The sequence below is a fragment of the Trachurus trachurus genome, assembly GCF_905171665.1.
Source record: "Trachurus trachurus genome assembly, chromosome: 14".
Lineage (NCBI taxonomy): Eukaryota > Metazoa > Chordata > Actinopteri > Carangiformes > Carangidae > Trachurus > Trachurus trachurus.
The window spans coordinates 13,649,272-13,676,626 of record NC_139903.1 but is presented as its reverse complement, the minus strand read 5'-3'; the positions used below and the strand labels follow the sequence as shown (position 1 = coordinate 13,676,626).

At 42.4% G+C, this 27,355-nt stretch overlaps 2 protein-coding genes across 4 annotated transcripts in view; both read right to left on the bottom strand.

The window, feature by feature from the left end:
• The window catches only part of LOC310997196 (cell adhesion molecule DSCAML1-like), a gene marked incomplete at both ends in the record, with an annotated part of 49,053 nt that extends 40,104 nt beyond the window's left edge, over positions 1–8,949 (bottom strand). The window contains one exon of one of the 2 annotated variants that reach the window (XM_083986873.1): positions 8,694–8,949. In XM_083986873.1, coding sequence (XP_083842999.1) covers positions 8,694–8,949 — 256 coding nt within the window. The remainder of the gene's footprint in view (positions 1–8,693) is intronic. The other variant, XM_083986874.1, reaches the window with a different exon arrangement.
• A 2,467-nt stretch (positions 8,950–11,416) lies between these two features.
• On the bottom strand, positions 11,417–21,110 carry scn4bb (sodium channel, voltage-gated, type IV, beta b). 2 transcript variants are annotated; one of them, XM_083986208.1, is made up of 6 exons: positions 20,607–21,110; positions 19,997–20,327; positions 16,430–16,593; positions 16,126–16,345; positions 15,124–15,253; positions 11,417–14,924 (listed from the first exon to the last, which is right to left on the bottom strand). In XM_083986208.1, the coding sequence occupies exons 2-6, from the start codon at positions 20,079–20,081 to the stop codon at positions 14,828–14,830; spliced, it is 696 nt and encodes a 231-aa protein (XP_083842334.1). In that variant the 5' UTR covers positions 20,082–20,327; positions 20,607–21,110; the 3' UTR covers positions 11,417–14,827. The 2 variants fall into 2 exon arrangements, with proteins under 2 accessions (XP_083842334.1, XP_083842333.1); XM_083986207.1 differs by having other exon boundaries at positions 19,997–20,315.
• Positions 21,111–27,355: the final 6,245 nt, after the last annotated feature.

The window sequence follows — 27,355 nt, the reverse complement described above, 5'->3', positions numbered from 1 at the left end:
TCAAATGTCCAGCTGCAAACATCAGTCATGTGATGCAGAAAGCCAGGGATTTGGGCTAAAGCCTGTGGTGGTTTAGGTGGATCGGAGGGGGGGGGGGGAGCCTGTTACCTCCGTACAGTTGTGTACTGTGCACACATACACAAACAAAGACAGAGAGAGAAGAGAGGGAAACGCTGATAGGTTATGTGATTGGAATTTCTATGCCAGACACAGAGATTTAAGTCTATTTAATCTCCTTACATATTTAACACACACACACATGCACGCACAATCACAATCGCACACACACATACAGGAATGTTCTTCACTGGCATTCAGATTAAACACATACAGCTCCAGAGTGAGAAAGTGCAGGGTGGGTGTGGGTCTGTCAAATTTGGGGTCATTATAGGAAAGATTAGAAAAGAAATAAGTGGGGGGGACACTGCTGACCGACAGATGTGGATATTAACCACCACTGATTTCAAATTATGTCATCTAATACACACCATCCATCCATCCATCCACCACATGTTCAACCTGAACGTCTCTCAGACATCATCAGAGTTAGATAGTGAAGGAATGAGTTGTAAAGTGGACATAATTCGCACTCAGTGTATTGTATACTTATGCAATAATAACTTTTGTTTTATTTCATTTGATATCAAATCAATTTTTTTTCTTTTTGCTTGTTGAAATGGCTGAAATTTCTAAATAAAATTCCTATTGTGCTTTAAATTCATGGTTTGAATTCATAAACGGGATTCAAATTAACCAATTAACAAACATTTCTTATAGTGTAATCTGCAAGTTTTGATACAGTGATACATCATCTTTTTTTTTTTTTTTTTTTACTTATCCATTAAATGCATTTACAATTATTTAATGTTAAATTATGTGTTCTTTTTTTGCCATTTGATTATGTAACAAATCACATTTGACAAAACTACTGATCTATTTCTATTTTGGTGCAAGGTTAAAACTTGTTACTCTCTTGTTACAAAAATAATAAGTGAAGAGACTCAGATATTAAAAATACCATGGAAAGTAAGATTGGAGATTTTTCTTCAAAATGTATAACAGAAAGATAGTACAGAATGAATCTGTGATATAAAAACAGGTGATGCAAATACTAATTAATGGCCTTGCTGGTTAATTAATCAGTTAATCAACTAATCTGCAGACTGTGCTCTGAGCAGATGAATTATTTTGAATGAAAAAATGTCCTCGCTGTCATATATTTAGTGGTTTTCTTTGGTAAATTTTATTACAATTTTATTTCAATTCTCACAACTGAGCAACTACAACCAGGGAATATTTGGCATTTTTGCTTGAGAAATTGAGTAAACAATTAGCTTATTACGAAAACAGATGGCTGTTTTTTCTCTGTCAGCTGTTTGATGAGTGGTTAAAACCTACTGGAGGAATGAAATAAGTGTATAGCAACAACAATTAGTCAGAATAGCCAATCCAATCTGATTCAATTCAATTCAATTCAGAAACGCCACAGACAGCAGCACTGCAGGTAACACACGGCTCATCAATCACACCTGCTCCCTGCCTACGCTGGGCAAACTAAACAGCCATCACGCTCTCTGACGTTCACTGTCTGCAGATCCAAGTCTCATAACTTTATTTGTCACACACGGAGTTACGTCTTCATGATCGCGCTGTAGGATCATGGTGTAAAGTTCAGGAAACGAGGAACTGGAGATCAACCCTGCGTGATGTTTTCACAGGTGCACACGGCACAATAAGCTGTATAGTTGCAACAATCAAAGGAGGCAGTTGTTTAAACAGGGAGTATTAAGTTATTGATTAATGATTAATTAGTGGCATTGTCAGGGCCTGTCTGAAGCACCACAACAAAATGAGGATGAGAAAACAAGTGCTGTATCTGATCATCATCTCTCTTTGATGAAGATGTGGAGATTGTGACATAAAAACAGATTAGAGAAGGGTGCAACTATGTTTTCTTCTATCCACTGTGGTTCATCAACACTTTTTCTTCTTCGACTTCTTTTCAAAGTAGTGCTGCTGTCCCCAGACCACAGATTGATAATGCTGGGCAGCATGTTACAGATGGTATATGAAAATGTGTCTGGCAGTCCAGTGGTGGGCTGCAAAAACCAGGTCAGACTCCCTCCCCTCTGCAGATTACTGATAATGGCCCCTGAGCATAAAGCCCATATTAAAGATTGCAATATCTATAATCTCCCAATGGGGGGACAGGACTAAAGTGGAGGAGTGAGGGGGTCACCCTGAGAGCTCAGGCATGGGGGTGGGAGGAGGGGGGCTGGGCAGCAGGAGAACCTCTCTCACACAGTAGATTATATGGCCTGGGGGCCCAAGTACTGGGGGGCTTGGGAGCACTGGGACTGATGGAGTGGGAAGTGGAATAGAAAAGGGATCAGAGCAAACTCCCACCAATCAGAGCCTGTCAAAACCAGACGTACCACACATGCACTCACTCAAAAGACCCACACCCTCTCTCACACACACACACACACACACACACACACACACACACACACACACACACACACGCACACACACTCCAAAAGCAGCTCTCAGCGCTCAGTCACACTAGGAGGAGACAGAGTGGGTTGCCATGGTGGCGCTGGCACTTGAAAGCTGTGACTGAATAAAAAAAACAATGCAGCAATTTAACCTAACAACAGTGATCCACTGAAAAATCTAAATTTAGAAACTTTAAGTCACAGAGCCCCAAATTTAAGTTCGACTGTTGAACTGTTGAAGTGAGAAACTATGTTCAAATATGTTGCAATAAAACAAAACAACACAACAAGTTATACGCTGCCAACAATAGAGAGTGTTTCTGCGAGCGTGCAATACACTATAGACAGAAGTCAGTGTGTGTGTATCACTGAATGACACACCAGTTAGTGACAGGATGACAAACTGCTGTCTGGTTAGGTGTGGTCAGGCATAGCATCACTGGGTGCACTCCAAAAAACTCAACTGGCACGGTCCTGGTTTTTGCCGGACTGGCACAGTTTCCACTCCATTTAAAAGCAGCAGATGAAACATTACATACCACCTGTGCCAACCTGTACAGACAGCTTGTGTGGCAGGAAAACAAAATGCCACATGTACCGACAGTGAATTAGGCTACATGACACTGATGATGACTGCATGGTAAACATATCGATTCAATGTCGCACTCGCTACTTTCTTTTACGCATCCTGCAGTGGACACACCGAGTACAACTCTTCCCCGAATGTGTCTGTGTTCAATAATAGCTCAGGTTACATATAATGTATGTTCAATATGTTTTTCATTGTTATTGTTGCCTTTTGTGGTGTCTACTTTTTTTTATTATGTGTAATGTTGTATTGTTTTTGAACTGTTTTGGACGGGAACTAGCATCCTGCTATAATCCAGCATATTTACATGTTCTTATGTCCATTAATGTGCACTGTCCCATTCAAATAAACAAATAAATAAATAAAATATGAAGGTGTTGATGATCATTGCTGAAGTCAGGTCAGACATCAAAAATGATATCATCGTATTAATCGTCATACTGTCAAAAAGCCACAAACTCCTAGACTTGACTGTTTAAACTGATTACACCACACAGTCGCATTTTTGTAGTTACACTACATTAGAAAACCAGCCAATCAATGTTATTGATATGTTAAAATTCCACCAGTTTGCATTTCTACATTGACTGAAACCTGCATCTTGGCCTAACCCTCCATTAAAGAAGCAGATCTCTGTCTAAAAAGATGTTAGAAATGATTTCATGAATTAATTTTGAAGAGCAAACCAATCAATAGTTTCAGCTCCACATTAATGGAAGCTCATACATACTATATAAAGCTTGAACTATATGCCACACACATGGCAGGTGTCCTTGTTTATTTTGGGGCGACACCCCCTCTTTAAGTGATGCACGCCCATGGAGAAGTAACCCCGGCAGCTAGTGGACAGTCAGTGCCCTGGTAGCAGTGTTGACCACAGCTGTGGGGTTTCTGCTGCTGCTGCTGCTGCTGCTGCTGCTGCTGCTGCTGCTGCTGCTGCTGCTGCTGCTGCTGCTGCAGCTCACCTCCACCCAGGAGGCTTCATCAGCCTCGTTCAGACACGGCGCCGGTACGGAGAGAAAGGCCTCGCTGGAAGGTGTTGGGAGGACCGGCGGCGTTGCTGGGGCTTAAAGCTTATGCTGTCAGAGTTGCAGCCACTATTTTATACATCCTGCCAGAGAGCTATGCATGAATATGTATGTCAACCAGGCAGAAGTCATAACCTATGCAAGGTTTCATCATGCATAATGCAGCTGATCTACGCCTCTCCAGGATGTGACTGTGCACAGGAGTGTACGCACGCACACTCTCGACACTCAAAACTGTATTGTGATGAGGAGGTAAACAAACCCCACAACCCGCAATGTTTCACATACACCCAGAGCTCCCTGCGCCTAACCAGAGGCACAATACCCCCACATGTTCTTCCTCCTCCTCTCTCACTCATCTTTCCATTGTAATAAAATCGTTTTCACAGCTTTTGGACTTTACTCCATTTAATGGCGGACGAATGGTAAAGGTCAGTAGTAGAATTCATCTTGACAGAGAGAAGCGACACCGACGTGCACATCAGCCTCGTGATCCGTCACACACCTCTCCTTCATCACTCACAACCTCCAATCGGACTCTAACTCCTGTGTCCACTTCCAAAACAGCCTCCCCCCCCTTTTTTTTCACCATCGCTCAGGTGTTTTTAGGGCAGAAAGTTGTGAGTCGTCATTTCTGATGAGGAGGGGGGGGGGGGGTTGTAACTGTGTGGGGAAACAAGGCGACAAAGGAGGAACGGAAAGGAGACGCGCCGTATGAAGGGGTGCGAATTGAATATTAGTGGGACGCAGGGGTTGTAAAGATAGGTGTAAGCTTATGGATAATCCTCAGGGGTCCGGCATACATAAGTAGGTGGGTGGGTGGGTGGGGAAGACGCGGGGCGAGGTTGTCGGGGTTACATCTAATCAGTGAAGGGGTATCGATGCTCCCCACCCACTGTCTTTCTGTACACCCTGTCCCCAACAATCTGCTCCCCACCCCACCCACCACCACCAACAGACCCCCCTACACACACACACACACACACACACACACACACACCTCCCCACCCCCGGCCTGTGCTGTGTCAGTAAAAAAAAAAGAAAAAAAAAAGTGTGCTACTTCAGCAGTCCCCTGGGACCTGCTCCCCCTCACATCAAAGCAGCCAGTTTCTCTCTTAATGTGAATATCAAATCTGTGGATCACAAGTCCCAGCACAGTCTGCATAAACTGCCCCTCCCCCAACCTTTAATTCTGCCTAGTGATGAGGGAGAGAGAGGGAGGGGAGTTACTGCTAGAGGAAGTGATGGAGGGAGGGAGAGATGGAGGTAGAGAGAGAGAGAGAGAGAGAGAGAGAGAGATCCAACAAAAACAACTACTTGCTTCGGAGATTTGACATTTGCTGAACGCACCCTCCCTCCAAAAAATGTGCAGCTCCAGCATCCAATAAAATTTTGGAGGAGGTCCGACTCAATTTAGCATCAGTGTGGTGTTAAGATAGAAATCTTGATGGAAATAAATAAATAAATCCCCACAGCCGATAGTAGCTCTTTTGCATATTTTTTTTCCTTCTTTTTGTTGTTGTTGTTGTTATTTTTTTCAGTAATTAGTTGTTATTCAAAACCTCTGGGATTCATGACAGATTTAAGGACGAATGGGAGACGCCAGTGACAGAGCTGTAACATCCTATTGGTGAGAAGGGAAGTGCAATGAGCTCCGGCGCACACCAGCTCACTTTACTCCTCCATTTGACAACATTGATCAAAATTTGAATGCAGATTTTTCTTTTTCTTTGTTAATTTGTGAGAGATGGTCGACACTTGTGTTTGTTAATTAGATTTAATTGCTCTTTTAAAGACCTAAAGGTGTGGAGGATGTAAGTCGTAAATCGTTTGTTCAATAATCAGATGTTGATTATTTTTTATGTAAAAAAGAAAAGGCCAACATCAGTCAGGTTTCAAGACGTTTTTACACTTTGTCTCTTATTTAGAAATAAGAGGAATCGGAGTCATGAACCTGAGCCCCTCACATTTCATCTAATTGATTGTGATTTCTGCTTTAACCCTCTATACAATGGGTGTTTTTGCTTTCTGAAATGTAAAATTAAATAATGCCAGGTTAGAGCTGGTTAAAAAATGGAGGCCTGTGCCCTGCCTGAGTAATGATTGGCACCCCTGTGGACCACACAGCTTTGTCACTGAGTGGTGCCTATAGCTCAGGTTGCAGCTTTAATTGTGTAGCCTTGCAAAGACAGCACAGGGAATTGGACTGGAGAGGGAGGAGGGGGGGATTTTTGCATATATCTATTAGAAGGGGGTGAGAGGTGTCGAGGGGAGGGGGGGTCACCTTACTGCCTTACACACCTCAAATTTCAATCAAGTTATGTCATTTCAATGTTACACAAATCTTCTTTTTATTTGGTTTCATTTATTAGATGCTAAATTTAAAGCCCCAAACGGGCCCACAGCAGGCCTGTATATATATTACACTTGATTTTATTCACTGCTAATTAATCAACAATTACAGCAGCTAAACAGAGCCTTTGAATTTGATTTAAAATGATAGCTAGAAGAAAATGCAAGTTTTTGATTTCAAATCACCAATTAAAAATCACTATAACACCCTTCTTTAATAGTGTATGATATTTGAAATTAGTTGAAGACATTTTTGCTCTAATTGGTTAATTCTTATTAGCCTTCAAGCATTTTTTCCTGCATCCTGATTGCCTCGTAAACATGAGAGTCTCTGACTTCATTTAGCGACATTATTTTTAACATAATGATGAACGCTGTCGCTATATGTGTTTTTTTTTCCTCTAGTAAAGACCCCTGTAAATAAATAAAAGAGTTGACTCACAGTTTAGCAGGAATAACACCCAACAGTGTCCAACATTTACCAAGAGGGGGTGTCCCCATCACTTCCCCTCCACCGCGCGCCCATCAACACACACACACACACATACACACACACAAACACACACAGATACAGAAGCGCGAGCCGTGACGCACGCGCTGGGACAGGCGCGAGCACGTCCGCGGGGTCCAGGTGGGCTATTAGTGAGGAACATGACCGGGCAAGTCTATAATCTGCACCCACGCCCCTGGAGTTTCTCATTTGGTGAAATAAATTTGCGCATATTAATATGATTCCGCAGAAGCGAGAGAGGCTCAGAAATCACATCTGAATTATTGCTATAAATCAACAGCAGCAGCAAACAACCGACAGATGCAGAGAATTTAAAGGAGCTCAGTAAAACACAACACGAACAACAAACACATGTAGTTTGCTATTTGATTTTTTCTTTTTCTTTCTTTTTTTTGCTTTAAAAAAAGAGGCTAATCTAATGTTATAAAATGCCTGAACTTAAAATGGCAAATGGAGCGAGGTTAATGGCCTATTTTAGCTGCTTTGCATTGAGAGCAGCCATATCCCTCCCTGAAGCCAATCCACCACATCTCAGACTTTTTTCCATACAGCCTAAATATATTTACACCTTCTCAGGGCCCTGTACTAATAAGGACAAAACAAAATGTAAACATGGCTTCAACAAACAGACAAGGCTGCACAAAGGCCGGGGAAATGCTCTTATGTGGAGATGGTGTTGAATTTCTGTTATTTTCGACGCAGATTTGTTCAGGATTATTATAATGCACTGTAATAGCAGAAGATCAACTTTGCAATAGGGTCAGGGATTTGCTGCATATACTGAACAAGGAAGGGGAAAATGAATCCATTTAAACAAACACTCCGCCTTTTCTACATTTAGAAACAAAATTGAGCAAATTAATGAAATAAGGAGGAGAAATCTGAATTCACTAATTATGGCCTTTATGTGGGTGTAGACCTATTAAAGTAATAAGGCCGTTGCAGGGACAGGGGGGGTTAGGGTGGGGGGGCTTTTATTTGTCATCTAATTTAAAATGGCACTAATTTGTCATTACATAGAGGAAGAATTAAAAGCCCTAAAAAAAATCTCTCCTGAAAAACAGGAGCATCTTTGCGGAAGGGGAGCGCTTGTGCTAAACACAGCCCGTGAAAACAGCTGCAATTAGCAAAGGCTACACAATGAGAGCATCAAGATACCAAAAATCCACAAGCATCCTCCTCAAAACTTTACAGGCTGCAACATTTTCTGCGAAATTCTTGCTCAAATTGGTGATCAATTGGTATAATTGAAGGCCGATGCATGTTTTCATTTGTCTCTCACCCTCCCTCTGTATTTGCACCTCATTCTCCCTATTCAGCCATTTTACATATTCATAACTGGAGTTGGTAATGCGAAAACAATCCGTGCTATCAGCACCATCTGAAGCACCAAGGTGCCAAGCTGCAGAAAACCGCCACAAACACTGGGTAAAAATAAAGAAATCACTTTTTAACATCTTCACTTTCAAAAGATTTCTACCTGTTCAGCCGCAGCAGGTTTATACATTTTTTATTCAAACAATTAATTTCAGCCCATTCCTCATTACAAGCCACCCAATGATATATCCAACCACAAGCCTCACATATCATTCCTTGTATAGCCTATACTTATCAATGAAAAATCATTTCGATCATCACTTTTCATTCAACTTAAAAGCACTCAGTGTAGGCTACAGGGTGAGGAATATTTGCCAAGCATTTCTTTTTTCTCTTACCTTCTTGGAGAGAGTACAGCAGGAGTAAAGTTACAAGCCACATGCCATAAATAGCAGGTATATTTTTCAGGAATATCTGGCAATCCTGGCAAGTGTGAGGCGCGGTTTTTTGGCCAGGCGGGTCTCCGTGCTGGACTGGCGACTGTGCTCCCCGGAGGTCTCTCCAGCCCTGCTGCCCCGCTAAGCATGGAGGGGAAATGAGAGGCGCCTCAGCCCCGCCCATGTCCCCTCCTCTCTTCTCAAGACTACCGTGCATACAAATCCATCCTCCCCAACACTAATCAAAAACACCGCGGAATGATGGGTCACGGCAAAGTCGAGGGTCGGTTTGAGTTGCACAGTGGATGGTTTTTTTTGGGTCCAGTTGTCTCCAAAACTGGCGCTGTGGTGTGAGCCGCGCAGACGGATCTCTTGGCACCTTGGAGAGCGCACCCACCTGTGCGCCCCTGATGACCGCGTTTCTTTGCGCAATATGGATCTACTGAAGCCGCTCAGTCTGCCGCTCACACCCTAAACATTTTTTTTTGCTCTGATCTATCCCCTCTAAATTTTGGGCTTTAACCGCGGGGACGTGGAGCTGCAGCACAGACTACGAACTGCTTTTCTTTGTCTTTCCGACCCATGAAACGTGCGTAGACATTTGCGCACAGATATGCACTGCAGATAGAGATGAGGGGAGAGAGGGAGAGAGAGACAGAGAGAGAGAGAGAGTAGCGGGGTGTGGGGGCATGACACTTCTACACAGCAGGTAAAACACACGGCAGGTCTATCAAACCAATTATAACAGACATCGGTGAATTCTTGAACAACTTTGCTGCCTGTTTCCCCTCATTTCCCCTCGCGCTCTTTGTTGCTCCTGATGTGGAAAAGCTCCGCTGCATGAGCATAAATTAGCCAAGCAGAGGAAGTTGCAGGGCACTCCCAGTTCATGGAATATTTAAAGTCACTGTGGAGAGCAGCGGCGGATCTGGAAAGTGATCCTGCTCTGCAACAACCGCTACAGGTCCAAGTGTCCTGAACAAACCCTGCGCACAGAGACCAGTAAAACCACCAGCCATTTCAATTATTAATAAAACGATTTATATTGTGAGTTCATTTTAAAAAGTCGACATGAGGAATTATTATAATTAGTTTATTACTATTTTAGATTGTATTCATGTGCAGGCAGATTTTACTTTCAGACCACTAACAGACATAATCAAATTAACACCTGAGATGCTTTTACATTTGGTTCATAACCAAAAGAAACTGCCATGAAACTTTGAAACTAGGCTATACATTTCCTCTTATCTGTTCACAAGTCAAAACGGTCAGATCAGCATGGGAGAAAACGTCCCCCTGCTCACATTTAGCAGCAGAAGTCTGCAGCCTCAGGAGTTAGGCTAAACGTGAATATGTGTGTGTGTGTGTGTGTGTGTGTGTGTGTGTGTGTGTGTGTGTGTGTGTGTGTGTGTGTGTGTGATAGACGCTCAGGGGTCAGAGGTCACTACCTGAAACTTTTTCTGTCTTTGAACTTCACCAACTTGAAGAAAAGCTGAGCAGCTCCTCGTCTCCTCCTCCTCTCTGAGCTGCTGCTGCGATCTGAGCCGAGCTTCAGCCTCCACGTGCAGGTCGCTGCTGCCACCTGCTGGTTGAGCTTGAAACAGACATGAAGTGAGCGACCTGAACCCATTTTACGATGTAGTGTTTTATAACCCTGCAGATGCAGAAATTATTGTTTGTCAAGTTGCACTTTGTCGTAGAGATGTTTCACAGCGGCCTTAGCAGATGATGGAAAACATCCCTGAGGATAGTTTGACCTCAACACGATAGATATATCTAGCCTAAGGTAAATTAATAATAAAAACAATAAAATAGCAATGTACAAAATCAAAACTGATGATTTACTTATTGAGTCATCATTTCAGAAAGTTTTACAGCTAAGTCTGACTTTGGTTTAGAGAAGAAAATGAAGTCTGGTTTGATACTGCAGATCATGAATGAATGTTTTGAATTTATTATTTATTAATAAACCAATGATCAGATTATCTCCCTTTGTATGGGCTGTTGTCAGGGTGAAGATTGACCGGTAGATATGAGGTCAACATAGTAGGACAGGAAGTATGAGTTCATATTACAGCCAAGGACTGGCAGGCAAACAACTGAAGGTTGAAAAGAAAAGGATGTAATGACTATTTAAACTAAATATGTCAAGTAAATATTGTCTAGGACGGTGTTAGTTTTATATTTCTAAAAAGCTGGACACGGGCTTATAGAAGAAAAATGACAACTCAATGTTTAGACATCCTCACTTTTAGTCCACTTTTAGTCATGAGACCATCCCTGCCTGAAAATACCCACATTTTTCAAGCTTGGTTCGCAGTGAGGGCCTTTTCTAGTCAGTCCATGACCAGAAAACTGATCTAAAATCAGTGGAGTGCACCTTTAAAGTGGACTTTCTTTTTTTTTTAAATCTCCATCCTTTAAAAAAAAAACTGCACAAGTTCCCCTTGGTAGTAATCAGCCCAGCAGGAGGCACTGCTGTCACCGATCCTGTGTTGTACCGATAACAAACCACAAGACAGGGCAGAGTTTTTATTCAAAACTTTATTAGATTTCATGTTTCTATAATAAAGAGATCAAGAGCTGATATGCACAGATGAGAGGCTGAAAATGGGGACATCATCTGAGGACGAGCCAGAGCATTATAACTGTATATTTGTGTGCAGAGAGCATCAGTGGAGTATGACTTGGTGAGTCTATGCGCTCTGCAGGGTCTAACTGAGTACAGGGGCTCCAGTTCACTACACGCTCCTCTCTGGATGCTCCCCCATTCACCCTGCATCTCTCATCACCACAAACCCCTGATCCAGGGCCTCTCCTACAGTCGTATTGCTAACAGAACAGTCACAGTAACTCAAAGGTGCAGTGTGACAAACTGTCACTCCTGTTGTGGTTTGCATAGAGTTGCTTGTCATCATAAGGCCCTGACTGACACAATCTCAACCATGAGCTAGAGTTTTGTTTCCTCATTAAGTCAGTGCAATGTTAATTCAAACAAATCACATCAACAACCGGCAGAGAAAACCTTTTTTTTTTTTTTTTAACACTGAAGTTATTAGTTTTCCAATGATTTGATTTCATGGTCTTTACGGTTTCAAAGTCAGAGCAACAACAGTTTTCTCGATAACACACTTCACAGTCCTGCTAAAGCCAGACAACACACACTTAAAAGGATCTAAAGGATCCAATGAAATGTGACGATGAAGTCATTTTAAAAAAAGCACTTTTTTTTAGCACTTTTGCCTCCAGTTTTTATCAAATCAACGGCGTAGCAACGAGAGCTACGATACTCTGAGTAGGTGACGATACCATTTCATGGGACCCCGAAGAATCTCCTGACTCCTTCGCCGTGTGTGCTGCTGCTTTGTTTCTCCATCACGTCTTATTTGGATGAACAGTGTGACTGACAAACCAGCTCTGATTTGGATCACACACACACACAAACACACAAAAATAAAGTGCTCTTTGTAAGTGCCCAACACACCCCCACTTTATAATACTGTATATTGCTTCACACCAGCTGTTAAAGACTGGAGGCACATGATTATTGACATGGCAGAGGTTTTCAGAAAACCACCAGAAACTCACACCTCACCGTACAGTACAGTCATGTAACACCTGTTGCGACCGGAGAGGTACATTTATATCTGTCATGACACAGTGTTTACTCTGCCCCACTCTTCAGAGGTATTTCTTTTCTTTTTTTTTAAAGCCAGACATTCAGTGTCTTGAATGTGCAATAGATGTAGATTCACTGTAAATGCAGCTTCAAAGTATATATCACTGTCTGAGTTTGATGCAGATACATTCATCTCCTGATGTGATGCTCAGTTTGTGGCCACACAAGCATCTTTACACTTGAACTACAGCCCCCCTACTCAGCCTGCGGTCTGAGACCTGAGCCCATGATCATTTAAACATGGATGAGTATATGGATCAGCACCTGCATGCATGGGCAAGGTAACCGGGGAGTATATCGTTTTCACTGCAGTGCAGCAGGTGAAAATGATTTATTGCAAAGAGTAAAACACTGACCAGGTGATTGTTTGTCAGTGTGTAGGAGAAACAAGCCATTTCCATGAAGAGGCACATACTAACCAGAGGAAATATGTAGAGTCTGATCCAGCTCCAGGTCCACATCACCCAGTAGTGCTTGGCCTCAGCCAGGGTTAGCACGATGGAAGCAGCATGGCATAAAATGGGATTTACAGTTAACCTCAGCGCTGACGCTACCAGAGTTAGTATAATAGAACAAGTTTTGTCTTTTTTGTTTTTTTTTCTCCAAAAAGTATGCACGTCTGTTTTCAAGCACTGTGTCTAAAAATCTGCCCCATGTTGCACATGCTTAAAATGCATTGGTTATTTGTCGTCAAAGCAGCATCGTCAGAGGCTCATTCATTTTTCTAGAGGGCGGGGGAGGGATTGTTTTCGAGGGATTGTCTATCATTCCATTGAATAAGCTTGTTGTATTATGACTGCCTGCAGAGTTTTATAAACCGTGTTGCAAAACGACCGAGGAGCAGAGAAGCACTAACAGGCACCTGTGTTTATATCAAGCAAAGAGAAGGTACAAGATGAAGAACTGGGCTGAATCCTATAGTAGTTTGTCAGTGTAGCCTTTGGGCTGGTACTTCTATTTAAATCACCCATTGTTATACTATGTTTGGGTGTTTTGTGGAAAGTAGCTACAAATGGATCGGTAGATTATCCAGCAGAACGGCTGGACGTCATAGGACACCACTGTGATGTCAAAACCAAACACTGATTTCGACACACTACACTATGTTATTGAAGGACTACTGTGAATGTTGTTAGTTAAAGAAGGATTCAGCCCATTGTGTTATTTCTTATTTCAAGCACTTAAACAAAAAGGAGAGTCTGTTTGCTGTGACTTTAAATGAAAAGCAATCAGAGATTAGTTATTCAATCTACTCTGGCTGTGGAAATAGACCTTTCATATATCATGGCAACAAAGTATTTTAAACAGTACACAACTGCTCAGTGACATACAACTACATTACACATTTTAGTGATTATCCCGCACACAATACTGGGCACACATTACCCCTTAATCACATAAAACAAAACCATTGTTTAATAAAATGTGCACATAATTGGCTTTCAATCTAAAGAGTTCAATAAAATACATCTAGTAGAGATATATAACTCTGATTCTGAATAGGCCTAGCTCACTGTATCACACTGTCAGTATATTAACTGCTCCCTTGTGTGTTCAGTGCAGTCTATATTATCAGGTATGCATGCTAATACTCAAAGTGATATCTAATGGTCAAAGTACAAACATAAACCCAGAGAGTATGAAGGACATGCTAACAGTCAGTTTGTTTAACTGTTTGCTTGGAGAGGATGCATCAGGTGGTAAATGATTAAAATGGTCAAATATCCACTAGTAAATCCACAGATCTGCTTGTGTAGACAGAGGCTGCAGAAACTGTGGGAATTAAATGGTCCAATTAAACCTTGTGGGCTCTCTAACAGTAAGTAAACTGTAGATAGTTAAACAGCTGTCTCCTACCAAAGCAGCGAGTTTCCCACAGTCCCACAGTCAAAGCAGAGATAAGTCCAGACAAACACGTGGACTTTGTAAATTTGATATTCCTGTTCTGTGTGACAGCTGCACATTTGATGTTAGATTAGAAAATAAAACAATAAAAGTGAACATTATCATAATTTTAGTAAAAACTGTAATCAGTCCCATTACTGGTTTCCTTTTGCTTTCTCTTCAAAACACACATAGACAATAGTATTTTTCTGCTTATGTGTTGATACGAAAAAGGGGGTACATACTATTAGGGAGGTGAAATATATTTTTTGCATTTATCATTCAATGTAAATGCTTAAATTATGTGCACATTTTATATAACTATGAACGCCCTCAAGAGTTGCTCGTTCTTTAGTTGTATATCATCTGTGTGTGAACTGTTTTGTGCATTCCCACAGCCAGGCAGAGTTTTTTAAAATCCCAACAGAAATTAAGTGGTATGTGTCCAAAACACATGCGCATATCCAAATATACTCAAAGAAGGTATATAAATATGAGCACTCCCGTGGCTTAATATACATGCACCTTCTCATTTCTTTTTTGGTGTAGGTTTGGAGTCAGCTTTGGATCCTGAGAGGCCGTTTTCTGTGTTGTCAATCCCTGATGAAGTTACAAGGCACTCCTTACTGCAGCCGGGTTGGAGGAGAAGAGAAGAAGACAAAGTTGACATCAGCTCAAAGACACATTAAAAAAAAAAAAACTACTTCAGCATGTACAGTATCTGAGCTATTTGAACATGCAGCCAACCACCACCGATGTGCTCTGATGAAACAATGTGAAATGGTTGCACTGCCGATAAATACCCAAGTGGATGCGAAAACTCACTTTTTCTCCTCGAGCTTGGCTAGAACAAAGAGAGTGAAGTTTTTGAGCAACATGAAGCCCATCAGGAACGCAATGGCGCCGCCCACAGCTGAGGCTATCATGATGGTGAGCGTGTTGTCCACCACCCTCACTGCAGACAAGGACAGAAGACGACAGGAAAGAGGATGAAAAAATCTGCATAAATCTACATTATTTTAAAAATGAACATGAAGATATGGCAGCGCGGCGAGGGAGCCCCGACTGCCTGCTGCGCTGTTACAAAACCCTCAAACTTGAAACAAGCTGCTACTTCCACATGAGATTAGAGCGCACACACACACACACACACACACACACACACACACACACTTAACAACCTTCAGACTTTTATAGGTACTGTTGGCACTTTCCCAGAAGCATTTTAATGATATTTGGTGAATTTGTTTTAAATCCTGTCAGCCGTGAGTGGATGGTGGATTATTTGTGCTCATTTCTCCTAAATTTCTCCCTGCAGATTAAAAAAAAATTGCAATGCTGTGTCAATTTTAGACCAATTTAGTTTTTTTTTTTTTTTTTTCCTTAGCATTGAATTCATCACAGATTATTTGCACATCATTTGTTTCATCTCTGTCACTTTAGTTTTTGGATTCATGTTTTTGGGATGCTGGGTTCATTTTTTCCCCTCAGTTGACCGATTTACTTTTTATACTCAACATAAACAGGAATGCCTTCTAGTCTGTTTTCAGTTCAGTTTGCACTTTATGGTGGGATATGAAGCAAAGGAGATGTGTTGTCAGATTGGGGCATTTTTAATATAATTGGGCTCAGTGTAGTTGCTGAAAGGGGTGGAAGGTACAGTAGATGAATGTGTAAATAATGGGCATCCTTTTAAAGAGTAAGAGGAAACAGCTTTGTACTTTACTACTATAGAGCCGACATCCCAAAGTACATTCACAATAAGAGGAAAACAAACCAGACTGCACCCTGACGTCATGCATCTGTAGTAAGACTTTGACCACTCACACTCGTCCACCACCACGAGGGTGAAGATGGCACTGTGGTTCTTGAACTTCTCTTTAGGGTTCTTCCCGTAACAGGTGTACTGGCCTCCGTCCTCGAAGGTGATGTTCCACAGCAGGATGGAGATGTTGTTATGATGGTTCTTCCCTATAAACTCCACCCGCTCACGGAATATCTTCACATCCGGCTTCGATTCCTCCGATGCTATCGTTGACTCGCACACCTGACAGGCGCAGCAAGTTATTAGAAGTCAAGCAACGCCTCGACATGAGACTGTTCTTCTCTCCGACACAAATGGGGTTTTTACCTTTTGCATGGTGCCGTTGTCATTGAACTGCCAGTTGAAGTAGAGGTTCTCGATGCCGATGCAGCTCGCGTACGTGCATGGCAGCATGACCGTGCTGCCATTTACGGCCTCGAGGTAGGGGATCTTTCCCACTAACATCTCGAGGGCCTGAGCAGACCACGCACCTGGGAGTAGAAAAAACACAAGATAAGACATGTTACGTCTATATCAACTGTAGCTGTAATTTGACCAACTGTCCTGAATCCTAGGCAATAAAGCCATATTATTTTCCTCACTGACATCGAATGCATCACTTCTGTCTGTGAGTTCAACAAACAGACAAATAATCCAGTGTCATGGTAGAACAAAACATTATAATTATCATTATTCCTAAAGAAAGAAAACTCATCGACAGTCTTTCCTTTAAAGGCGTTCAAAAAGCCTAACACTGTGTCTGAGCTTGACTGTTGCATAAGCTGCTCACAACACAGTTTGTTATTCTCAGTCAGTGAACAATGAGAGTGAGTGAAGAGACAATAAATCTGCCTCGTACACACTAAAATACTAGAACACAACAGATTTATCATTTCTCTGCACTGTAGCACTCGTGCTGCTCTGCTCTGCACACTCCCTGGTGTACAGCAGAAAGCTCTGCATGACTCATTTAAGGAAATCATCCAATTATTCAAACATTTTAAACGTGTGCGATAGAAAAATATTTGTGTGTTTAAGTTTCATTCACTAACACCTTATAAAATGTCTATTTTTAGCACTTGATGAGTCAAACGCAGAGTAAAACAACACCACAGAGTCCTTGTCGTGACATCACTGTAAACAGGAGAGGATGCAATGTGCTGCACCTGGTGGAAACTGTGACGCTCCACCTGGGAGCACAGCATCACAGAGGACGCAGGTTCGGCTTTATTATTATCATTATTTGCATTTTACGTTTTGTTTTTGCACAATTACTCTTAGATTTTTGTAGGTCGTCCACCTCCAGCCGCGCGGTCCTGTAGTCAAACATGTGTCAAGGTCGCAGGTAGCAAATAGCTGCAGTAAATAATCAGCAGGTCAAGGACAGACTGTGCTACAACACTTTTTTTTTTTTTTTTTTTACTCCATCAAAACACCTTGTGCTTAATGGCTCCATCTAGTGTGTGAGCTGTGAACTACATGCTCACTAGGCACTGTGCAGAGAGCTACAGTGGTATAAACATGCAGAGGTTTACACCCAGACAATGTGACACCTTAAAACATATGATTCACGGTCACAGGAGCAGCTGTACAGGTTTCACGCAGCCTTTTCTAACGTTCACCCGATCCTGCCCTCCTGTTTTCTGCAGACCGTGTGACGCTTTCTTCATAACATGCTCAAGGTCAGCGTCTGATGAGACGGGCACCATTGCAGCAAATAAGAATTGCGTTGCTCAGAATTACAGACAGGACCGAACACAGCGAAGAAAGGGGCGAACTGTATGTGGGAATGTTATTGATTCAATCTTGTCTCACTCTTCCTCGTAAACTCCCTCACTCCAGTCTTTTCCTCAGCTGCTCCAATGCAGCACAGTGAGCTTGCAAAAAAAAAAAAAACAGTAACAGTAACAGAAACAGTGAGAGCAACAGCATCACTCCTACTTTCCTGTTTCCTGATACACATTTTCCAGCAGTGTGACTCAAGCTTTATCAAGCAACATTCCATTTTAAAATATCTTACAATATTTACTTTTCATGAGTTTCCTGTTTCTGTCACTATCATTACTGGAGCTACAGAGACCTATAATACCAGTGTCACTTCTTCCCACAGGAACCTTTATCTTTTTTGTGTTTTGTCTCCAACAACTTGTACTCTCCCGTATTTCAGTAACCTCTAAAAAATATTTTCTAGTTTGTTTTGTGAGTTGTGGTGGTTCAGATAAAAGTAGAACAGTGGTGCTCCAGTTTCTAGCCCACATATGTCAAGTTTAGAATAACGTTTTCCTGTGCGTACACAAATATATGCACTTGACATTATTTTAAAAGCTACTATGTCAGAGTACCAGAGAAAAAAGCCAACTGATAATAAATGGATTTCTTTGGAAAATGTGAAAAACACAGAAAAAACACATGAACATGGAACAAAAATTAACTCTAAAATGTTGCTTTTCCACCACTGTCCAGTCATAAAAACTCATGTTGGAAACAAACTACAGAGACATGAGTCGAACAGCAACATCTCTGAGACAGAGCTGCTTCCTTGAGGTAAAAACCTCCTTTAGTCTTTCTCATAGTCACTCTCCCTCTGTCCCATGAAGCTTTTATGATTTAAGTGCATTAAACAGTGTGGTGCCTTCCTCACCGCCTCACAGTGCATCACCAAAATTGATCATTTAAGATACTGTATATTCTCTGCTACTTTATCACGTTCATCATCATCACACTTACAGTATTGATTCCACTATGTTGTTATGGTTAAGAGGCCTAAATGTTTATCATTAACTTCATCAAATGCGCTTCAGCTTCTGAAAAATAGAGTGAAAGTATTCATTATCATTGGTAACTAAACAGGGAAGGTTCAAATGTAGTTTGGAGCCTTCAATTGCGTCACATCATGTTAAAGTTCAGGTTTAACTTTCTGTGTCTGCTGCACTGATGCTGCACTGATGCTCCACACCCATCAGCAGGTTAAACGATTCCAGGAAGTATAAATGTGATGGACGATGGAAAAATGTGGGGAAATTGTATTAAGACACATTATACTCAACGTTATTATAGTTCAAACTGTTATAGATATAACTGGAAAGCTATCATTGCTATCGTTATAGCTGTTAAATAGCTAATTTCCTGTGCATTTCTGTAAAATTGTTAATAATTTAATTTTCTGGTTGGGTGTCATATAAGTCTTAGTGTAATCTGAACTCACAGCTTTCACTGTGCACCCACCACACCTTCATCCACGTCACAAAGAGGCTAATCTGTGTTTGAATTTGCCTGCAACAACAACATCACTTCCAGATTCCCACTGTGCTGTTGCTTACAGTCTCTGCCAAGTTACTCTTCAGTCTCCCCCCTATCTCTCTCTCGTGTGTACAAAGTTCATGACTCAAATAAAAACAAAAAAATTAAGATGGTTTACCGGATGCGTGGGCCTGCTGGCTGCTCTGTTACTGCAGATGCACAAACAGTCCAGCACAATTTGCTTTGAATGGCAGGGCCCGACACAGCTGTTCCATCACAGGGTCGCTTTATTCTAAACCAGGCTCACAATCACAATCCTAGTCCACAGATACAGTACGGGTGCCATGTACGTCATACCAAACTGCCTCATCATCACTGAAACCTTCTTAGTCTTGTCCTGCCACTGATGTACGAAGCTGCTGTAGCCGCACACACACAGTAAATACACTACAATGCGTAGGTCAGACGCAGAAGGTCAATGCCAGAAAAGCTACAGTATCACAAAAACAAATGTTCATACACTGATCTCAGGCCCAAGCTGAAGGGACAACAACAAACACAAAGTTTTCAACGAGGAGAAATGAGTGTGTCACAATAAGCACGGAGCAAACGATGGAGAGGAGACGTACTGTACAGCACAGAGACGGACATTACCGAGGAGTATGGAGAAGATCAGGCCGACGGCTGTGTGTGGAGGGCCCGGCCTCGGGGGTTGAACCCCAACACTCAGAACCTCCATGGCAGCCAGATCAGCTCCAAAACAAACAGTGCTGCAGGATCCAGCCCGGGTTTAAGGACGGCCGGTAGAAATATCCCCCTCAGCACAACGTCGGTGCACTGGATCAAATCTTAAAAAGCTGCTGTCTCGGGCGTCTGGACCCCCACAAACGAAGCACGTCCCAATGTGTTGCACCACCAGCAGCAGCAGCAGCAGTGGTCCTGGTGAGACTAGTTGCCAGCCCCAGCAGCACTCCTGTGGAAGAGACTGTAGGTTAGACAGAGGGCACAGGAGGAGGAGGAGGAGGAGGAGGAGGAGGGGGAGAGAGGAGCAGAGGGAGAAGGGGAGAGGGGGGGAAAGGGAAAAGTGAAATCTTAAAAACAGTCAATATGAAAACACACAGTACAGTTAAAAAAAAAAAAAAAAAAAAAAAAGTGTGCGTTTGCTAAGAGCATGTACGTCTGCACATGGTAACCGGTGGTATACGACTGACAGAAGGAAGACGATGATGTGATGGTGAGTACAGTTCAAGTTTGTCATGCCTACCTGCTCGGGCAGCCGGTGCTCACTCAGAGGCTGGCAGGGCTGCTCGCACCGCACAGCTGAGTCAGTGTGGACAGGACAACGGCGGAGCGGCAAACGCTCACTGCGCACAGTCAGGGTTCACTCAAGGAGAATCTGCCAGCCAGCACTTTCACTGCAGAGACAGCCACATTGCAGCGCGCCGGCCGGGGATGAGAGACAATTAGGGGAGGAGAGGTGGGGGGGAGAGAGAGCGAGGGAGAGAAACAGAGAGAGAGAGAGAAGGACAGAAAGACAGACGGACGGACAGTAATGGGGAGAGACAGATGGACAGGGGGAAAAGCTGATGCTCTCGCTCCTCCTCATCCGAGCCCCAGTGAAGCCGATTCCTCTCCCTGCCCGTCCCTCTGGCTATTTCACAACTTTTTCCTGTCCTCTCCATTGGCTGCATGCCACCTCTCTCTCTCTCTCTCTCTCTCTCTCCCTTCCCCATCCCTTTTCTCCCCCCTTCCTCCCCCCTCCACACCTGCTTCCACATTCCTCTACCCCACCCCTCCGGTACTCTGCTACTCCCACCTCTCCTTTCCTCTCCTCTCCTCCCTCCTCCCCATCTCCTGACTTGGGGTGTGTATGCAGACTCAGGCACTTTTGTCAGAGTGTTTGTAAAGATCAGAGAAAAGTTCTGCAGTGCAGGTTGAGGGGGAGGTTGTGTAATGCAGCCCCGGACGCTCAGTCCCCTGTGCTCCATTCATAAATGGACAATGGAACTCTTTCACCGCCAACGTCACATTCGAGGTACCAGACCTCAGTATCACAGAATGGAAGTGGGAGGAGAAAACACTTTATTTGTTTTTCTTTGACTCTCCTCTCCTTTCCTTTCCTTTCCTTTCCTTCCTTCCCTCTCCTCTCCTCTCCTTTCCTTTCCTTTCCTTTCCTTTCCTTTCCTTTCCTTTGCTCTCCTCTCCTCTCCTCTCCTCCTGCAGGAGGACTCATATTCCCCTGCCTCAGGATAATCTACATCCACAGCCACCAGTGATGTGTGTATGCATATATGTACGTGTGTGTGTGTGTGTGTGTGTATGTTACATGGGTCCTGTTGGATGCCTGGAAGGTCAAACTACCTTGGATATCATGAGGCATTCATTACTGCTGCGAGTGCATTATGGTATGAGATGCAGTCATTTTTCACCACAGGACAGCTACTTTCTCATAAACGTACACAGGCATCAGTCAACAGCAGCATGCCGCTGCCTCGTGTCTGCGCCGCTCACTGCAGGACACGACGGAGGAAATGCTTAGCTCAGAGTTTCCAGATTTGATTAGTCTGTTTTAGACCTGACTAATGTTGCATTTATGAGCTTAAGACCATATGCCTGTCAAGCACCATCCATTACTCTGAATAGAAAGCGGCTGCATGGTGGTAATGGCTTTTTGGTGTGAGCTTATTAGAAAAAAAATCAATGGCTAGTAAGTAGTTAAATAGCCTGGAGTTTCATTCTGGAGCAAAGGAGGATTGTGAGAGGTAAGGATGCAACTGAGACCATGTGACAGAACGTGCCATCTGAGCTCAAGGAAACAGTTGCACAGGCAGAGGACACAGGGACAGCTGCACATCCATTTTGGACCTCCTGGCTGTTTTTTGCACTGCTTACAGAGCTGGCATTTCTTGTACAGGAAGAGTAAAGGTAAAGTTTGCAACCCTGAAGGGCTGCGACTCAAATTTACATCAGCAGATTAAACTTGCGTGCATTTTGCCTTACTTCTACTTTGCAAGAGCTTTACTTAATGCAGTAATCTATTATTCATCAAGCAGGTTATCATGGAGAGACTGTGGGGTGAGGTGTTTTTTTTTCTTTACAAGCTCATGCATAGTTTGCATTACCTATGTGTATTGTGTTATTCACATGAAATTTAAATAGTAAGCATTCAGCTGCGGTGCAATTGAATTGAATTTTTGCATCAGGAGGCAAAACTGAACGCAGTGTGAAGTGAGTCTATAGCAACTGATGTAATTTATCACCTGCAGGATGTGAAACAAAAGCAGCCACAGGGTAACAAACATACTCCTACAATCACCACAGATATGGACCACTGTTATACTTTAGGTCTCCATAATGAGCACATATAGGCAGGTGAAGTGGGATGTGAGGGGTAAGATCACGTAAACAGAGGTTTGTTTCATGGGTGCAGAGCTCTAAATGAGAGACTCTCTCTCTGGCCGGGCTGCAGGCTCTCTGCTCTCCTCTCCAGGCCCCTCCACTGGAGTATCAATGCAGCAGCAGTGGGAACTCTTCCAGAACTGCAATAAGAAAAAAAAAATTGCTGCAGAAAGACAGGGAGCTGCTGCAGACCTGTGCAGGACGACTGTAACTACGCAGACAGCACGTCATACTCTCTCAATCATAATAACCCCACACATGCACTGTGCAGATATTCATCATTTCATGTCCTATTAGTGCTCATAGGTGCCATGTAGGTGCACTAGGGCTGGGCGATATGGACCAAAAGTCATATCCCGATATATTTTGTCTGAATGTCGATATACGATATATATCCCGATATTTTTCCGCAAAGTGAGAGCAAATGTTCAGTCAAAGTTAAAGCCAAATATGACAAGTCACAGGTAGTTTTATTGAAACCGGCTATTTCACTGAACAGTTGCAAAATCAAATGAATAAATAATAAACAGGTTTCTTCATCTGGTTCATGAATAAATGTTCAGTTGCTCAAATAACAAAATGTAAACATAAATACTGCCTGACAAGAGTACCTTTTTGAAATCAAAGTAATGGAGTAATGGATTTTAGAAGGCGTGATTCCATAAGGCCTCTTCTAAGATCAATGTTAAAAGTTGGCTGGAAATTTGAAAATATTGTCATTATCATGTATAATTTATTGTAAGACATTTCTGTAACATAAACACCAGCTATAGCAGAGTCTTATAGAAAGGCACTCTTGAAATAAAAAAAACTATCAATTGTCTGCACTAAAAACTAAAAAACAACAACTGCCTTGTGTCTCTGTTATTTCTCTGAGATTTTTTTTTTTTAACCTGGAGTCACGTGACGTGCCCCACGTCTTTTTCGGTCAGTCGTCATGGAAACGTCACGTGACACTCACGGACCCACGGTTCGGACCAGAGTGAAAACAAACGTGTGTAAACCATGGATGTATTATATTATCATAGATCCATGGGGTAAACGCGAACCTTCCGAGCTGAATCTGGTGAAAGCACCGCGGCTCACAGGTCTGGAGCTCTGACGCTGCTGCAGGGGACGGCGTGCTAACGGCTAATAACAGCTAACGGCTAACAGCTAACAGCTGTGCTACAGCAGCTGACTGAGCCTCTAGAGCCGCGGCTCGGCTCGTTAACGGCAACGAGGTCGACGTGGACTCGGTGCGTTCCTCTCGGTCAGCTGGTGAAGCAGCGGTCTGATAATGAATAAAATAGTTAGAGGAGGGGCGGAGCGCGGCGAGCAGTGCAGAGAGCTCCAGATCAGCAGCCTGAATGGAGCAAGGATCACAGCGCAAATTTGAACTATATCGATATATGCGATATGGTCAAATTCCATATCCCATGAAGAAATATATCGATATATTTTTTATATCGATATATCGCCCAGCCCTAAGGTGCACACACGACTTGAAGCACATAGGTGTCATCTGTCCTTACTGCAGCAAAATGTCTGCTGCCCCACAGAGGCAAGGACACACATCTCATCTGGATGAATAAGTGAGTTATTGCACTATGAGTGTGTTCATCAGCATAATGTACTTAAAACATAAAAAGCACGGCCACTGTTTCCATAGAAAAATGCCCTCTGTGACTCAGCTTTATGCAGTGATGCATTAGCACATGAAGCCTTTTACAGTAACAACTGTATGTCCCTAGAGCCCCCCTCCCCCTCCCCTCCCCTCCCCTTCAATGTAAAAACAGCAGTTCAGGGGATTGAAACATGTCCTGACCTGTATTTGTAAATATTACAATTTATTTCCAATATTTCATGCCTGGAAGAATATTGTACAATGGCTTAAGACAATTCAGACAAACAAGTGGATCACACCATTTGCTTTTCCTTGATGGCAGCTGAAGGCCCGCCTGCCTCACCAATGTAGCTACATACAGGTAAACAGTAACGTAGGTCAATGTAAGTGTCAGTGAGGAATGGCTAACTTGTTTGATGCTGTTTTACTTCACTTTCTTAAAGACAATGTCGTGTAGACGCGTACAGACGCTAATTAGCTAAAACAACAAACAACAACAACTTAAGCTAACTGACGTTAGCTAGCATCCTTCAATTTATAGCAAACTAACAAAATGTCACTTTAGCAAACACAAATCACAACACATCTGGTTTTATCTCATTCTTAACAAACGTTTGTGTGGCTGTGGTGGTTTTACCTTACTTTACCTGACATCTTTACTTTCATGACGACGTCCCTGGTGCCATTTCCACTTGTTTTTATTTCCGGTACAGACAGGAAGCTAGGAGGAACTTGATTGGTCAACCAGCTAAGGCCTAAAATACAATGAGGACAATATTTATTTCCTACAAATACTAACTATATCCTTACAAATTACTTAGTAATTGTCATTTGAGCCAGGACTTGGTCTCACATGCACAGCTCTGAATACTTTATTTAGTTCAGTCAAATAATAGGCTACTTCTAGTAGGCTAATATAAGCCAGGCATAAAAATATTTGATCATGATGGAAAATGTCAACATATATGGGTGGTTTGTTTACATTCTGGTGCATATTTGCACTTCAATAATAATACATACAAAAGAAACATTAAAAAAAACAGCCATAGATTAATTAAACTGAAGTGAAAGTGTGATGTAGGCTAAAGCCAATTTGCATAAAGAATGAGAGAACATTCCATCGGCTCATTGTGACACTGACGGAATCCTGCAACTGAACAACGTTTACCCGCAGCAGATCAGCCTGAATCAGTCTGCTGGCACCTCTCAGACGTTTAGCAGCTAGAGAAAGTGCAAGTTTTTGTTTTAGGATTTCTTGACCTGCACCTATTTCCATTCATTCTAAGGTACGTTTCCAGCAGAGCTGCACACCTGACACTTATTATATTTGAACATGTTGCAAACTTGATTTGGCTTGTGACAGTGACATCAGTGACATCTTCTACCATTTTCCAGCCTTGGTGTGAAGAGGCCTTAGGCTGTTAGAGGCAGGATATTACAGAGAAGATGGAACTCCTACTGTTTCATACAGGGAGACATTACACAGGTAAGTTACTGTAGTGTTGTTTGTGTGCACTATTTTCTGTATGTAAACAAACTGGGTGTGTACTGCACACCACACTCTATATCGTCACACATAACAGGCTTTTCTAACTTATATAGCATCTTTAGACATCACCATCACCACAACATAGCCTATGTAAGGAACACATACACCGTAGAGACAAAGACACCAAACACTGCATCACATGTGACTATATACAACAACAAATGACAGTAACAACAGTAGACTAAGTATCACCATTCCCCTGTTATCAAGTTTTTATGAGAAAGGTCAGTTTCAGATGTTTTTTTAATATCATTGTTTTCAAGCTCTTAACAACCTGTTTGTTTCCATCAGCAACAGAGCACAGTTTTTCTGTGTGGAATGTGGGACTATTTTTTCTCAGCTTCCTTTTCGTTATTGGTGATCAAACATTTCTGGTGCCTGAGTACAGTAAAACCAGGAACTCAGAGGTTCCTTGTTAACAATAAACATAAAATGTCTAACCTTCTAGTTTTGTATCCACCAGGTCTGACAATTATGTAGCCTACCTGTCAACTGAGAGTTGCCCAGCAGGACATTAATTCACTTAACAAGTAAACAAGTAAGTAGTCTTTACCATCTTCATTTGAGTCAAGTCACATACATTAAGTCATTAAGTCACATACACTCCTATAGAAGGAAATATTGTACTTTCTACTCCTCTACTTCTGACAACTTTAGTTAAACAGGCAATATAATGTAAACACTGCAACACCTCAGTCCATTCAAGCACATGCCTGCAAGACGCAGAAAGTCCCTTTCACCTTAGAAAAAAGTTGACCCCCTGAGAGTTGTTATATAATTCACACTCTGCTACCCAGGATAAAGTAGCAGTCGGTTTCAGATTTATTGGTGAACTCGGTAGAGCATTAAGCAGTTAAAGAGACCAGAGACAGAACTGAAAGAGAGTAAACTTTGACAAAATATGGTGGACCTCATACAAACTCAGACATCTGAAGCATCTCCAGTGGCTGAGAGGTATGGCAACAACTGCTGTCAGATAAATGTAGAGCAGCAGTATAAAATAGCATAAAACTGAACAGCTTATGTAAACTTCAAGTGGCTGTAAACTGAGCACAGCTACTCTGGACCAGTGTAGAAATGATGAAATAAGAGAAGGACAGATCAATACTAGATTTCCTGTCCGTCCATGCCATGACAGTTCAGGTATTTGTCTTTCTCTTCTGTAATGAGGGGGTAAAATAAGTCATTAAATCATCTCCCATCATATTCCTTCAAAATGTACAGTATCTGTTAATAGCATACGACCCATTATTACAACAAAAGAACCAAAACAGTTCAAACAAAGAGCAATGTCACTGTAGACTGAATGAGACCTTCGCTGTGTTGAATCGTGTGGTTCGTGCGTCATCAGACAAGTTCCCACATGCAGCAGGCCACAGCCCCTCCCCTCCCTGACTCGGTAACCATCAACTTCACACTTCAGTGTTGTGAGTCTAATCTTAAGAGGGTGGCTGTGAAA